Genomic DNA, 15,384 nt, shown 5'->3' on the forward strand with positions numbered 1-15,384 from the left:
TATCATTGAGTATATTAACTTTCCAAACGAGGGGATATATAGTGAAATTGTGATTATAAGCATGTGAACAAATATTATATAAATAAGTCTTTCGACAAACGAAAGAATTTTATAAATTGTTAAAAACTGGAAGCCATCAACCCACTTTTCACCCTCTATCCCATGACTTGCAATGTGGGTTTCTTTTAGATTCGCGAAAAAAAATCATTAGTTTTGGTAAATAGTAATATTTTATTTTAATGAATTACTTGTTCTAAGGTTAGAAGTTGTTTGATGCAGTGCATTTCCACTTATTTTGACTTTGTATTTCTTTCCGTTATTTTTATAGAAGTTGACTTTTGATGATTTCCATGTTATGAGTTTGGAGTTTGGAAATTAGTTTGATTCTTTTTTTCCTTTTCTTACTTTTGTCTGTCAAATGTTATTAGCACCAATAAAAAAATTCCTTCCTCAATGCAAGTAATTATACGTTATCTCTCACAGTTACAGATTAATCACCAATGGAATAAGACCAAAAATTACTCAATAGTAATCACATTAAATTTGAATAAATACTCTCAAGCAACAAGGACCAAATTCAATAGAAATTAAGACAATCTCTAGAAGTGTGAAAAGATTATTTTTACAGATGAGTCAGAGAAAGAGTATCATTTGGGACCATGGCGAGATTGGAACCACCGCGTCATGAGGCCCGAGTGTCATCTGTTTACGGAGTGTTGTATAGAAGAGTTATCATGCATGGATGTTGTACAATACATATTTGGAAATGTTGTTATTTAATTAACGACGAATGCAACTCGAAAATTAATCACCAATCTTTGAGATAACTTGCGACCAATTTTAATTTGTAATTATCAGCGTTTAATCTATCAACTTATGTTACATATTTTGTAAAAACATTTTTTGTTTGGTTGAATTAATATTATGTTCGATTCCATAAAAAAATGTAATTAATTATCAAATTAATAAACAAAAGACTCTTTATTATACTCATTTCAAAATCGTATCAATTACAAATCCCTCATGTCACTCAAAAATCAGAACTCTCTCACAGAGCTTTACTAGATAAGCCTCTCCTTTCACGAATCAAGTGGCTTCAAAACTAATTGAACTCCATACTTGGGTTTTATAGTAAGCACAACAATAGGCGCATGTCTATATGTATCCGATATAGCGAAACTGAATTTGGGAACAAGCATTGCTAATATTATCTTTGCTTCCATCATTGCAAAAGTCTGGCCAATGCAGTTTCTTGGTCCAGCCGCAAAAGGCATGAAATGCCGATTAGATGCAAAAGTTTTAGTTGCAAATCGCTCAGGGTTGAACTCGTTCGCATCATCACCCCATAATTCTTTACTATGATGGATTGCAAGGACAGGGATCCATACAGATAAACCTTTAGGGATGATAAGGTCACCTAATTTTATGTCTTCAAATGCCATTCTTGGTAAAAGAGTAGCAGGAGGGTAAAGTCGTAGTGACTCGTTTATCACTTTGTTTAACTGTTGAAAGAAGAAAAAATAAAGAAAGAAAGATAAGTTAGTTGAATATTAAATTATAGCAAATCCTTTAAGATATCATATCTAACAATCTTATGAAGTGCCTTATGACTCTTTCTCACAGATCTTTACATGGTTTTAAGAATTGCCTTTCAAGCTGTCAAAATCGTTTAATGAATGATATCTTTTAGTATTTTATGCAAAGCATGTTGTAGTGCTAATCTTTTCAACAAGTGGAATATTTTATTTATCTCATTATTAAATCTGCCTTATTTCGATTTTAGATGTGGAAAGCCTCATCACGAGTCTCTCGGTCTATCTAATCAAATGTTGAACAATGCTTATGTAATTAAATTTCATATTGGTCTAATAAATACATGAATTTTGTACTGTCATTACGTGAAATGAATCATCTGACTTCAAAACTATATAATAATATTTTATGGCAATATTAATGAAATATTCTAGTTATATCATATTAAAGTTGACCAGATATGTACTAATTGAGATTTAGTTACGGAAGAAGCACTACGACTTTTAGTGGCATTGCCTGTAGTGTGTTGAATGAAGGTACTACCCCACCCGCACCCATAAAAATTGGCGTTACAAGCAAAGAATTTTTTTAAAATGAAAGACATAATTGTGATTCTATCCAAATTCTCGACCAAAGTCAAAACTTAGTAGACATGTGTATATGCATAACAACGCATAAAACATTAACACATACGTTTCAATTGTTTTAAAAGACTTTTATATCTCATACATTTTATTTAAAAATTATATATCTTGTAATTATAATGGAAACGTGAAACTTAAGATCTTTCTCTTTCATTTTCCTTTTAGTATATTCAAAAGAATTCTGATTTTTATTTGGTCAACTAAATCACCTTTACTTATTATTATATATTTTAATAAAGAATAAATTATATAACGAATTCTAGCTTTACGAGCAAGAAAATTACCTACCAAGCTCATCATTAAACAAAAAAAAATTATTTAAAACAATAATGAAAATCTATATTTATAATTCATTATGCTACTCGAGCATTCGAGGAGGGCGTAACGCCTAGTCAATCAATATTAATGAAATATTCTAGTTATATCTTGTCAACGAGTTGGTCACAATCAGAACGTCCGAGACTAAACGTCTAGGTGTCTAAGCGGCCACTATAGAAAACAGTGATGAGAAACCATTGTTCCACTAAAATACAACGAAAGATTGTAGTGTAATAGTGTGAGTGAAAAGAACATACCGAGGTAAAACTTGAGAGCTGTTCAACGGAGGGGACACCATTTTGGCCACAAACTTGGCGAACCTCATCGCGGACCTTGTCCTGCCACGTTGGATTATGAGCAAGGAGCATGAGAGTCCACGTGAGGAGAAGAGAGGTCGTCTCATGGCCTGTGAAGAAGAAAGTCTTGCACTCATCCATTATCATCTGAACATTAAGGTTGTTCTTGTTGCTATCCATCTGGTTCAAGAGAAGCCCTAAGAGGTCGTCGCCGTAGGAGATACTCCGACCAATCTCTACGCTGTCTCTTCGACTCTCTATGATCTCCATCAAAAGACGTTCTACTTCCGTTTTTAGAGACTTTATTTTTCTGTTGTATTTGCTCGGTAGAAACCTTTAAAATACAAAAAAAAATTACTACACGTTAAGTCATCAGTTAGATGCATGCAACGTTTTTATGTTCGCAAAATAGTGACCATGTAAAAGTCGTCATTCATGAAAAATATTGTTATTTTTTTCAAATTTAATATGTTAGTGGATATGGTTAAATTAACGTTTCATCAAATTAAGTAACACCAAAAAATCGTGAGAACCAAACAATATATATACTACTATATTATTCTTTTAAGAAAATATTTGATAGAAATTGCAATTCCTAACACAAAGGAAAAATCCAAACAAAGCTTTATGAAATAAAATAAAACTTACCGGCTGCCGGGAAAACAGAGGTGGCGAGTGGCTTGAGCACAAAGACGTTGTAGGACAGTGAGTAAACTAAAAAGCTCCTTTCCTTTGTCACAACTGCTTCCAAACTCCGTCCTCGAGATTATATCCGCCGTGAGCCGCCTCATCTCCTCTCCGATCTCCACCTCTTCCTCACCTTCCTTTCTCAGCCTCTCCGCCATCAAACTCGTGCACTCCACCATATGCTTCGCGTATCCTTTGAGTCTATCACGTGTGAAAGCTGGCGCCGTCATGTGGCGCTGGTGGTGCCAAGCCTCGCCGTTGGCCATGAGTAGCCCACGTCCGATAAACCCTTTAGTCCCTTGCTGTTGCAACCATGATTTCCCGGTGACGGGATTGTGCTTCGTTAGCAATTCCTTAATCATCTCTGTCTCCGTCAAGCATAGTCTCGGTTCTGTCCCGTTCCATACGATAAATCTCTTCCCTGTAAAAGGATATTTCAGTCATGACATGGCCTAAGTGTTAAATGTGAAATATATATATACTGGCAAATGTATTGTATGCATGTCCCGTCCAAACCGTAATTTCATGCTTTCAGTTTTTTATTTTACGGTAACAAAGAAAACATATTAAAATGACACAAAATTTTAATCTCTTAACGCTGGACATCTAAAACCGTTGGACCGGCCCTAACTGTACATACCGTATTGTTTGGACCAAGTGACGTAGTGAGGAAGAAGGCGTGGAACGATGTTGTGGTGGATGGAGGAGCAATCTTTAGAAGCGGAGTGGGAGAGCATTTTGGAGACATCGACGATGTTTCCGGTAAGGAGGCGTGGTTTAGGGCCGGTGACGCCTTGACGTTCCATAAACTTCTTGATGCGTCTTGGTGTGAGGAAGTAGCAACAAATGGAATCGTATAGGACTCTCAATATCAAAGTCATGACTATCACGAGGACATACTTTAGTATTAAGATAACCATCATCTTTATATTCTTTATTCTATTAGAAAAATAAACAAGATTTTTGAGAAAGAGAGAATTGAAGAGATGGTTTGGTGAGAGATACGGAACAGCATTGCTAAGTACCAAAGCATCTCTTTTATAGGTGCTGCAGAGAGCAGTGGAGCAAAAAAAAACAAAAACGATGATAATATAATGTCTTTTTTTTTGTTATACTCTAATCTTTTACTTTTTCAAAAATGTTTGGTACTTTTTAAAAAACTACTTATTTATTAGTTCTTTTTGTTCTCGACTTCATTTTTTTCATAGATATAAACACGTAAGGAGTAGAAATTCGCCGACTAGTCGTCGCAGATCTAATTTCAATTTTAATTATTATAACTGATATTGTGGCTGGTGCTATATATAGCTTTTCGTTTATAAATTAAAGATTTCGGCTGTAAGTAATCCTTCAAGTTTTGTTTATGGATAACTAATATAAGTATGATACGTGAAAGTTAGTCGTTAATATTAGTTTATTTGTAGTTATAATTTTTTTTATAAAGAGGGGTGTAAAAACTAGGTTTCCACAATGAATTTGTTTATGGGAGAAAACAAATTCAGTAAAGTAATCTCTTTAAAAAATCGATCTAAGCTTTGAAATTAGAAGAAAGGGAATTAATCTCAAAGAATTAGGGTTTAGATTGCTAAGAACAAGAAGAGAACTGAATAATTGTACTCGATCCTGGATGATCTACAATGGAAAAGTCTCTCCCTATTTATACATATTCATAGATCACATAATATATTAACTTTCCTTCTGAGATGAACTGAAATAAGGAAAGTTGCTTTATCTCTTGAGTCGGCCGCCGGGCGAAGTGGAAGTCGGTTCTTCTCCTTCGAGGCTGGGCTTCCTCCGTCCGAATTGGGCTTAAATGACCTAATTGAGTTCTTAACCGGATTCCCGGTTAAATAACCAAATCGTCTTTCTGTTTTAGTTCGGTATGTCGGGGGTGCTAAATCCGGCACCAACAATTAGTCTCCCCCAGTTCTGAATATTCGAAATTCAATTCAAATATTTTGAACTATGGAAAAGAGAATATCCGATCTAAACCATAAGGAATTATTTGATTTTACCCGGATTTCCGTGTCATAACACTGTGAATCGTCCGGACGACACGTGTTGTTTGCGTCACATCTGCTAGGTCAGAAATCAAAGAGTCGCGTAGGTCATAATTACTTTTCATAGGGTTGCCGCCCATTCGACTCTATAAGTACGTCCCTCTCTTCGTCATTTCTCATTTTCTGCCAACAGTGAAAGGTAATCTGCTCCGAACTCTCTTCTTTTTATTTATTTATCTCCATTTTTCTTCCGCACTCTCCGAACTCACATTATGGCGGGCACTTCGGATCCCTCTTTTTCGCCGGAAAGCGAAAGCGAACAATTAATTCGTCGCACCTCCATACGCATTGCGCAGATCGGAGAATCCAGTAAATCGGGCTCCGAAATCCCACTACTTCTAACTCGCTGCTCGGCTGGAGCCTCATCGTCACAGACTCCTCTACTAATTCGCCATGAAGACGGGAGTGCCGAGCTGACTCAAGATATGTTATCACAGGAAGAAGATCAGTTCGCACCTTTAGGAATCTCAATCGAAGACATCGATCCTTTGTTAGACCATGAAAGACGAACTGGAGGCGACAAGAGTTTGAGTTCGATCAAAACCGTGAACGATATGCTGAATGCATGTGGTCTATTTAACAGCAACGTCACAATTTTGATTCCTCGAGCTGACCGGCGCCCCTGGAACTCCCCAGAAGGGTATATATGCTTGTACGAGGGTTATTTTACCGAATGTCGCCTCTTATTCCCAATCCCAGCGTTAATATCACTCTACGCCCAAAGACGCAGGATAGCGATCTGCCAGTTTGTCCCTGGAGCCATTTGTAACTTTATGGATGCCCTTACCATAGCAGCCGAAGTCGGAGTCAACATCGGAGTTCAATGCTTTGAGCAACTATCCAACTTTAAGTTATCAAAGAGTCCGCATCGCTGGGAAGTGAATATGAGGCCGGCGCACAATTTCCTTATCGGTAACAGAGTGAACAAATTCAAGAAGTGGGCAAACCACTACTTCTACATCCGCGTCGATCAGTACTCACTCGTTAATCCATTGGGTTTCCATCGGAGAGTGTGGAATGAAAATCCTGGTAGATTTTATATTTCCAGTACATTTTAACTGACTTCGGCACCCCTGACCAGTTTTAACTTTTTCGTGTCTTGCTTCCAGATCGTCCATTTTGCGCAACGTGTCTAGCTCCAGACTATCATCCCGTCAGGAACGCTCTACTATCCGGGAACAATCGTCGGTGGGAATTTATTACTCGTATCCGTGTTGAAACAGCGATGGGCAAACCCAGGACAACATTCCCAAGTTTCACGAGTTCGCTGGGACAAACTGCAGAACCAGCCGGGTCACGTGTCATTGAATCCGACAGTCTCCAGATCGTTCGCCGAGAAACTCAGGCTGCCATCGAAGTCGATGTCGATCATCCTCGGGACCGGACTGACGTCGATCCTGTTCAGGATCGGACCGTCGTCGATCCTACTCGGGCTCCTGAAGAAAATGTCGACATAGTCGACGTTGCGAAAGACGATACCCTTCCCCTAGCTTTAGGGAATGCCGATCCTCCGAACAATGAACAGGATGTCCCTCAGCTTGGAGCTGGATCGAAAAAGAAGAAGAGGAAGCAGAAAAAGAAGAAGCAGATCGGAGATGACTCAGTCGCTGAGCCGCAGTCGGTAGTAAACCGCAACCGCTCGGCTGAAGATGCCGGACTGGAATCTGCCGACCGATTCCACCTGGCAAGAGAGAATGACAAAACAGATCGGTTTGCCTTCGAGTATTTCGGTGATACCCCTCTGGTCACAAATCGCGATGCTTCAGGCGAACTCTTCCGAACCTTGAAGATCTCCAATCGAATCCTTCCGTCAGTGGACGAACTGGAGTTCAAACAAGCGTTCCTTGACGTCGCCGAATCCCACTTAATGGTTTGCCTTATTATTTTCTTTAACTTGTTCAAACTTTGTGCGGGAAAAACTGACGTATGTTCTTTGAATCCACAGACTGCCGCCAGGATGAATATGCTGACTCAGTTGTACGATAGGCAAGCCAAAACCGATAAGAAGTCTGGATTTGAGCTCGAAAAGGTGAAGGAATGCGCGGAACAAATCCGAGTCGCCAGCGAAGCTAAAGACGAGAGGATCAAGGAGCTTGAAGCTCTTATCGCCAAAAAGGATTGTATCATCGCTAAATCCGAACTGAGGATTGGCGAACTGAATTCCCGAGCGCTTACTCTCGAAGAAGAGAAATCCGAACTGCAGGGAGCATGTGACGAGTTGAAAATCCAACTCGACTTTGAAGTTAAAAGACTTCGGCGGGATCATTTGGAGAAGGTGGAGCGAACCGCGAAGAAAGCGGATACTCGATTGGATAAGGTCAAGGCTTATCTAGTCGAACAAGAGAAGATTCGCCCCTTGGTAAATATGTTAAACCAAGCTATCGGAGTACAGGAAACTGTGCAATATCTGATTGAAAAGGGGACCGTCATTCCCGAGGAGCGAATCGCGGAGATTGATAAAAACAAGGCCAAAGCCGAGGAAACTATCAAAGCGATTGATGTCCTCGAACTGAATGAAAATGACCTCGTCATGTCCCCGGATCAGCTCGGTTATGGACTTCTTCACCCCGGAACGATGGCTCCGGACTCCGTCCACCATCCGTATGGCTCCAATGCCGAGAGCTTCCAGGCTGATCTGACCGGTGCCTTGGATGCTTAACTTTCATTTTTTTGTTTTTGTTGCAAACTCTATTAAGTATGGATTTGAATACCCTTGTAAAACATTGCCGACTTGTTTGGCCCATTCTCCCTTTTGGAACTTCTTTGCCAGAATTTTTCCTTTTTACCAGAAAAAGAAAATTGACAATTTCGAGGAATTGCATCTTTTCCATTTTGCACGGAATATGGAAATTTGGAAAGGGTTTCACCTCCCAATATTCATATAAATCAACCGGCGCTGTCTCCGAACTAAACAACTTGCGAAAAACTTTCAATCAAAGCGATGTCGAGCTCTATCAGCAGCGTGGAATCCCCTCTAGTCGGGAATGATGTCCCGACGTTCTCGAACGCCGAAGCTATCAAAAGGGGTTGGCCTACTACCCGAACATCCGAGCTCCTTGGATGCTGATGTTCCGCGTCAAACCAGAAGAAAGGCGTGACTTGAAAGAATTTCTCCATCAGGTGGAATACCGTCACACGGAGTATCGCGATCGGCTCGCCGCATCAGAACAAGCGCAACACGAATTGCTGCTCAAACTTGAGATGCTCGAATCCCTCCCTAAAGATTGGATCGAGAATGGATATGAGAGGATAGAAGCCCTGCCGCCATGCCTGGTTGCGTACTGCAACGAGTGCCGAAAGGAAGCAGATCAGAAGCCGACACACATGGATCCTACCCTGATTGGTGACTTCATTCCAGGAAACGTCAAGCCGTTTTATATTAGTAGGCGTGCTAATGATGCCGAACTTGCTAAAGCCGACATCTTCTTTCGTCAGGTAACTGTCATTCTATTTTTGTTTTTTCTTTTATCGCGAGACATCTAGTAATGTCCGCTCCAAACTAATCCGTCGTTGACTTCGCGTATGCAGATCGAAGGCACATATCAAGAACTGAGCCATGATCTTCAGTACTTTCATATGAAAAAAGGTAGGATCGACCGCCATCTGAGGACTTTGGAATCCGAAATTGCCATACTCAAGGCAAAAAGGAAAAGGACTATTGACTTGCTGGATGAGTCCGAACAGAAGGCCAGGGCACTGGAAACTCGCCCCGAGGATTGGAAGAAGACCGGACTGCAACTGTTGTGGCCGATGCCAAAACGACTCAAGACGAGTGTTCGTGAGATCGCCGCGAATGGCGCACTAGTTCGGAATTAACAGGTTTTATTTGAGTATTTAATAAGATTTAGCCGCATTGTAGCAGGCGAATTTGGAATTTTACCTTGAAAACCAGAATAATATTTTACCGCATTAAAGCAGGAAGTTTTTACTTGGTCGTTGTTTTGCTATTTTATTGTCGAAAAATGTACCAGAAGCGAGATGTCTCCTGGCTTATATCCGACAATTTTTATTAAAAGATGGTAGAAAACATCGATCAAACTTTAAAAATTAGGCTATTTGGCCCTAACGGGATACGTTTGGTCGGAGGGCGAGATATTGGGCTCGGCTTATCTCCTTTGCTTTAGTTCGGATGTCGGAATGCAAAATTATTCTCTGGGTTCAGCTAACCATTCCGTCTGAACTAAAGTTTGGGTGCGAAATAAATACTCTGGATTCGGCTTATCCCAAAATTAAAAGATCGGGTGCGGAATAAATACTCTGGGTCCGGCTTATCCCTACATATGAAAGTCAGGTACGAAGTAACAACTCTGGGTTTGGCTTATCCTGAGAAATTGTGCATAGTTACGCGAGTTGATCACCTGGCCAGGGTGTCAACGAGGAGTGAGTTCGGAATGTACCAATACTTAGTCCAGATCGGATTAAGAACCGAGATATATGTGTACATACTCTCCTTTTTTCTTTTTGGAAATAAAAAGACGCGTTGCACTAAATGTGTTACGCGGTCTTTGAGAATTATTCTCGGGACGCAGCAAAAATTTCGCTGCGTTCTGATTGGTGGACTCGGCGGCGGTTACTTCCCACGACCCTATATAAATAGGGTTGAGTGTTGGGAAAAAAAAACATTCCAACTTCCACAATTTCAAGAAAAAGAAGAATGGTAACTACTCGATCCGCATGGCTACGACAGGCCCGGGAAAGAATAGCTGCTTCGGCTAGCGATTTCGGTCGTGCTGAAACGTCGGATAATCCCTCTGCCCTAGATCGGGCGGAGACGTTTCTGGTTCGTGCACCTGTCCCCTTCGTCGATATGACTGGTACGGAGGGGAGTCTTATATGCCAGGAGCTCCAACGGTACCGAGCTCGCCGCTACAGGTTGGGGGCGCATCTTACGGCGAGATGCCTTAGGCTCGCTGAGATCTTTCGGTTTTACCGCTTGGAAGGGACTGTTCGGGTCCTGAACGAGATGATCGCCGAAGGTTTCTCCTTGGCGAAATGGCGTATAACCCGGTTGCTTGCCGCGCGTGCGGCGTGCCAGGAACAGGTTGCGCGCATGGAGGTGCCTGCCCTACTTGAGGTCGACTGCCAACCCCTGGAAGATACCGCACACCCGTTTACCACGGACATCTGGGCCTACCGGGCTTCCCTGGAAAGGTTGAGGCGATATGCCAATTTTTTGGAATCGGCTGGCCCAATCTTTCGCGAAAGGCATATGGTCGAGGGCCCGTGCACCTTCCTGGAAGATTTGGTGTCTAGTGGCTTCAAAGTCCCGGTAGAAAGACTCGAGGCCATAAGGCGGGCACGCCGGTTTTGGCGAACCGAACTGATCAAGATGGAGGTGGAGGAACCATTGGAGGACGATCTGTCTGGTCCACGTCCTCCACTTCGGCTGAAGGAACATCCGGAACGGTAATGATGGGCCTCGTACCGTGGCGAACTCCAAAAATGGGCAGTCTTTTTTTTTTTTTTAGACTAGTTTGTCGCGAAGGGTTTTCCCCTTTGCGTCTCTTTTCTCTCTCTTTTTTTTATCTATTAATCGGTCAAATCTCCAAAGCATGTAATGGCGATTGATCAAGACTTGGTTGTATCAATTTGCTCATTCGAATTATCTGAATTAAGCAATGGAAGTTCTCCATTTGTATTTGAAATAATGCTTTTATACGAAGTGTAATGGAAATTAATCCAAACGACTTTCAGCGAAGTCTTATGAAGCAATGAAACTAGTATCGCGGAATTTGGCGTACTGCCTATCTAAGTGTATTCGAAACAAAGAAAGAAGTTTTTTCAGCCGAGAAAAGACTTTATTAATATCTTAGCTGCATTCACTTAATCTTGAAAAGACAAGGAATTGCCTACGTATCCCGAAACGGGGATCAAGCCAACCCGTATTTCGTGTTATAAAGGAAAGATGAATGGAGTTCGGATTCCCGAAAACTCCTAGTTAGGGTCGTAAACGGGGCTGCGTTCCACAACTTAGCAGTAATAACGCTTCTCCGGCCATGGTTACGAGTTCGTAGACGCCCGAGCGAACTGTCCTGGATACGAGGTACGGACCCTCCCACCGAGCGCCGAGTTTACCGGCGTTAACTTCTTTGGTGTTCTCGAAAACTTCCCGTAGAAGCAGATCGCCGCTGACGAACAGTCTTGTTTTAATACCGAGCCGCTGCGTCTTGGTAGTGTTGCACTCGAACTAAAGCTTGATCGCGCAGTTCTTCGGCAAGATCGTTGTGGTCAATCAGCATCCTGTCGTTAAGTTCGGGATTGTCGACCATCATGGTACGTCAGAGTGTTGGGACTCCTGCCTTGGAGTGTCCCGTGCTCCGCTGCGGGGTTGTGCGATAAGACCACAATACGCCATCGAGGTGGTCTGCCCATGCCCCCTTCCTTCGACCGAGTCGTTTTTTAAGTTCGTCGACGATCGACTTATTAGTGGCCTCAGCTTGTCCATTTCCTTGCGGGTATCGAGGAGTCGAAGTGCTGAGGCAAATTTGCCACTTAGTCAGGAAACGTCTGGTGATCATCGAGGTGAATTGTGTGCCGTTATCGGTGACAATCTCGTATGGAAGTCAGTGACGACATATGATGTTCTTCCATATGAAATTGGTTACGTCTAAGGATTGGATCTTTGTGAAGGACTCTGCTTCGACCCATTTGGTGAAGTAATCGGTCAGCACCAGGACATATTTCTTGGATTTTGATGTCGGCAGAGGACCTATAGCGTCCATGGCCCAGCGCATGAAAGGATATGGAGCTATTACGGTATTCAGCAGTTCGGGCGGGACATGCCGCATTGGTACATGGCTCTGACAGGCTTCACATTTTGCCGCGAAGGCTTCGCATTTTGCCGCGAAGGCTTCGCAGTCGGCCATCATGGTAGGCCAATAGTGTCCATCCGTCAGGTCATCTACTGGCCCGTTGACCTCCATTGGAACTGAGTCGTTGTTGATTACAACTATCTGACTGTGGGAGTCGATGCTAGGAGCGTCGATGCATTCGATCGGGATGATGCGCCGAAAATCAGGGTCGGAGCAGTTCGCCAAAGCTGCGAGGGCGTCGGCTGACGCGTTTTCGTTCTGTGGGACCTTCGTCAGAGAAAAAGATGTGAATTCCCCGGACAATGTTCGAACCAACTGCCGATACGCTCCCATTCGCTTATTTTTGGCGTCGAAGTCTCCGCTGAATTGGCTGACTAAGAGTTGGGAGTCACAAAAGACTTGCAAATGTGTCACTCCGAGTCCTCGTGCTAACCGAAGCCCCGCAAGGACGGCCTCGTACTCCGTTTTGTTATTTGACGCTTTGAAGTTGAGCTTTAATGCTTGCTCGAGAATTTCACCGGTGGGTGACTGGAGAATGAGTCCCACTCCGGATCCTTCATTCGTCGACGAACCATCGACGAACATTGTCCAATGCTCTTCCTTAGGAGTGGGGTCGCCGAGGTCAGGAGATAGCTCGGTGATGAAGTCGGCCAGGACTTGCGACTTCAAGCTTGGAGGTATTCGATATCATATTCACTTAGCTTGACTGCCCATTTCGCCATGCGTCCGGATTGGAGGGGGCTATGGAAGACAGTTCGGAGAGGCTGATCGGTAAACACGACGACAGAATGTGACTGGAAATAGGGTCGGAGCTTCCGTGCGGCGATGATCACTGCGAGTGCGAGCTTCTCCAGCGTGGGGTATCGTGATTCCGCGTCGTTGAGTGCTTTACTCGTGTAGAAGATAGGTTTTTGATCCCCGCGGTCATCTCGAACTAACACGCCGCTGACAGACGAACTGGAGACCGAGACGTAGAGGTACAGTGTTTTGCCGTCTTCCGGTTTGACTAATACTGGGTGGCAAGTCAAATACTCCTTCAATTGCCGGAAGGCGATCTCGCATTCCTCGTCCCAGTGAAAATCCTTATTTCCGCGGAGGAGTTGGTAGAAAGGGAGGCATTTATCTGTTGATCGAGCGAAGAAGCGATTTAGAGCTACGATGTGGCCGGTCAAGCGTTGCATTTCTCGCTTGTTGGTCGGCGATGGCACTCCCAGTATGGCTTCGATCTGTTTAGGGTTTGCTTCTATCCCCCGTTCAGTGACGATATACCCCAAGAATTCTCTTGAAGTAACTCCGAATGTACACTTCGTTGGATTCAGTTTCATCTGGAAATTATCCAAGATGTCGAAACATTCGGCGAGATGCTCGACGTGCTGCTCTGTGATCAAAGATTTGACCAGCATATCGTCGATTTAGACTTCCATGGTTTTTCCAAGCAAACTAGCGAACATCATGTTCACTAGTCGTTGGTAGGTTGCTCCAACGTTCTTCAGTCCGAACGGCATTACCTCATGGTTTCCGGCTGTGGCTTCGACGAGACGGTCTATGTGTGGCAAAGGAAAGCTATCCTTGGGCCATGCTTTGTTGAGATCGGTGAAATCCACGCATACTCTCCATTTACCGTTCTTCTTTTTGATCACGACTAGATTGGCCAACCAGTCAGGGTACTGGACCTCCATTATTTGGTCAGCTTTGAGCAGCTGCTCGACTTCATCCTGAACTGCTTTGGCCCGATCTGGACCCAGGCGACGGCGTTTCTGCCTGATTGGTTTGAATGTGGGATCGATGTTGAGCTTGTGGCAGATAACATAGGGATTTATTCCGATCATGTCCTTTGTTGACCAGGCGAATATAGAAGACCGAGATTGTAGAAAAGCGATCAGCTTTGTCTTTATTTGCTCTTCCAGTTCGGCACTAATGCCAACAGTTCGTGAGGGGTCGGAAGGATCAATGTTCGCCTGCAAGATTCGACACTCCGGAGACTTGAGGCGATCTCTCTCCGGCTTATGGGGACCGGTAAGATGGTCCCTGCTCTGTAATTGCTACGTATCCTCAGTCTTCCTCTGCTTCTTCTCGATAGAAGAGCAAGTTCGGGCTACCTTCTGGTCGCCATAAAGTGTGCAAATTCCTGTGGTGGTCTGGAACTTGAGGCAGAGCTGATAGGTTGATGGTACGGCCTGCATCGTGTATATCCATGGTACCCCCAAAATGGCGTTGTAGACCGGAGGCGCGTCGATGACTGCAAACTTAGCCTTCCGGGTCAATCTGCCGGCTCGTACTTGCAGCTTTACGTCGCCCATTGACATTTTGGCGATCCCATCATAGCCTGTCAATGTTCGAGGCTCGGGTTTCAGTTGCTCTGGTGTGACACCCATTTTTTCTAGCGTTTGCCAGCATATTACATTGACGGTACTTCCCGTGTCAACCAAAACTCGTTCGACGTTGAAATCGCCCATGGAGACTTCGATCACCAAAGGATCCGAATGGGGGTGTTGGATTCCCTTGGCATCTTCTGATGTAAATGATATGGGGTCCGAGCAGAGTGGAGGTTCGCTCGGGGCTGTCTGAAGGCTGCACACTTGACACGCCCTCTTCTTTAATGCGCGGACGGAGTCGGCGCAGTCCTCTGGTGGGCCAAGTATCATGGTTATTCGTCCTCGGGGAGGAGAATTGGCCCGCTCGGGATTTTACCCTCTCTGCCGCTTTGGTGGGCCAGGCAGTTCGTCTGCCTGGGGCATCTCTTCTTGATGGTTCGCCAGCACTTGGTTGGCCGGCTGTTGAACTCTGTTCGCCGGACCGTTGTAGCCTCGTCCTCCTCCTGCGCCATGGTCACCGTTAGATCGTCCACCACGCCATCCCCCTCGGCGACCTCTGCCTCCACGGATGCTTTTTGGCTGAAAGGTGGCTTCGATTTCGCCGGAAAGATAATTTCCGTACAGGAAATTCTTCAGATGGACGCATTCGTGTGTGGAGTGGCCGGCGATCATGTGAAAATCGCAGTACAGCTCCTTTGGGTCGGATGGCTGTTTGTTTT

General features: G+C 43.7%; 3 protein-coding genes across 3 annotated transcripts; 1 reads left to right on the forward strand and 2 right to left on the reverse strand.

Annotated features, from left to right (window-relative positions):
• Nucleotides 1-962: 962 nt before the first annotated feature.
• Nucleotides 963-4,438, reverse strand: LOC104701314 (cytokinin hydroxylase-like). Its single transcript, XM_087457256.1, has 4 exons — nt 4,119-4,438; nt 3,440-3,899; nt 2,753-3,125; nt 963-1,502 (listed from the first exon to the last, which is right to left on the reverse strand). The coding sequence occupies exons 1-4, from the start codon at nt 4,399-4,401 to the stop codon at nt 1,080-1,082; spliced, it is 1,539 nt and encodes a 512-aa protein (XP_087313382.1). The 5' UTR covers nt 4,402-4,438; the 3' UTR covers nt 963-1,079.
• Nucleotides 4,439-5,750: 1,312 nt separating this feature from the next.
• On the forward strand, nt 5,751-8,197 carry LOC104703999 (meiosis-specific protein ASY2). The gene is made up of 2 exons (XM_087458526.1): nt 5,751-6,567; nt 6,648-8,197. The coding sequence occupies exons 1-2, from the start codon at nt 5,751-5,753 to the stop codon at nt 8,195-8,197; spliced, it is 2,367 nt and encodes a 788-aa protein (XP_087314652.1).
• A 6,195-nt stretch (nt 8,198-14,392) lies between these two features.
• Nucleotides 14,393-14,995, reverse strand: LOC147941472 (uncharacterized). The gene has a single exon (XM_087458527.1). It carries the CDS (start codon nt 14,993-14,995, stop codon nt 14,393-14,395), a length of 603 nt encoding a protein of 200 aa, XP_087314653.1.
• Between the last annotated feature and the right edge of the window lie 389 nt (nt 14,996-15,384).

Source organism: Camelina sativa, chromosome 7 (genome assembly GCF_030686135.1).
Source record: "Camelina sativa cultivar CO46 ecotype springtype chromosome 7, ASM3068613v1".
Taxonomy (NCBI): Eukaryota; Viridiplantae; Streptophyta; class Magnoliopsida; order Brassicales; family Brassicaceae; genus Camelina; species Camelina sativa.

Excerpts from the sequence above, each read along its gene's own strand:
- LOC104701314 (XM_087457256.1), bottom strand. The coding sequence starts at position 4,401 with ATGATGGTTATCTTAATACTAAAGTATGTCCTCGTGATAGTCATGACT. Across the intron at positions 3,126-3,439 it reads CTCTGTTTTCCCGGCAGCCG|GTTTCTACCGAGCAAATACA; the intron begins GTAAGTTTTATT and ends TGTATTTTAAAG. Across the intron at positions 1,503-2,752 it reads AGCTCTCAAGTTTTACCTCG|TTAAACAAAGTGATAAACGA; the intron begins GTATGTTCTTTT and ends TTCTTTCAACAG.
- LOC104703999 (XM_087458526.1), top strand. The coding sequence starts at position 5,751 with ATGGCGGGCACTTCGGATCCCTCTTTTTCGCCGGAAAGCGAAAGCGAA. Across the intron at positions 6,568-6,647 it reads AGTGTGGAATGAAAATCCTG|ATCGTCCATTTTGCGCAACG; the intron begins GTAGATTTTATA and ends TCTTGCTTCCAG.
- LOC147941472 (XM_087458527.1), bottom strand. The coding sequence starts at position 14,995 with ATGATACTTGGCCCACCAGAGGACTGCGCCGACTCCGTCCGCGCATTA.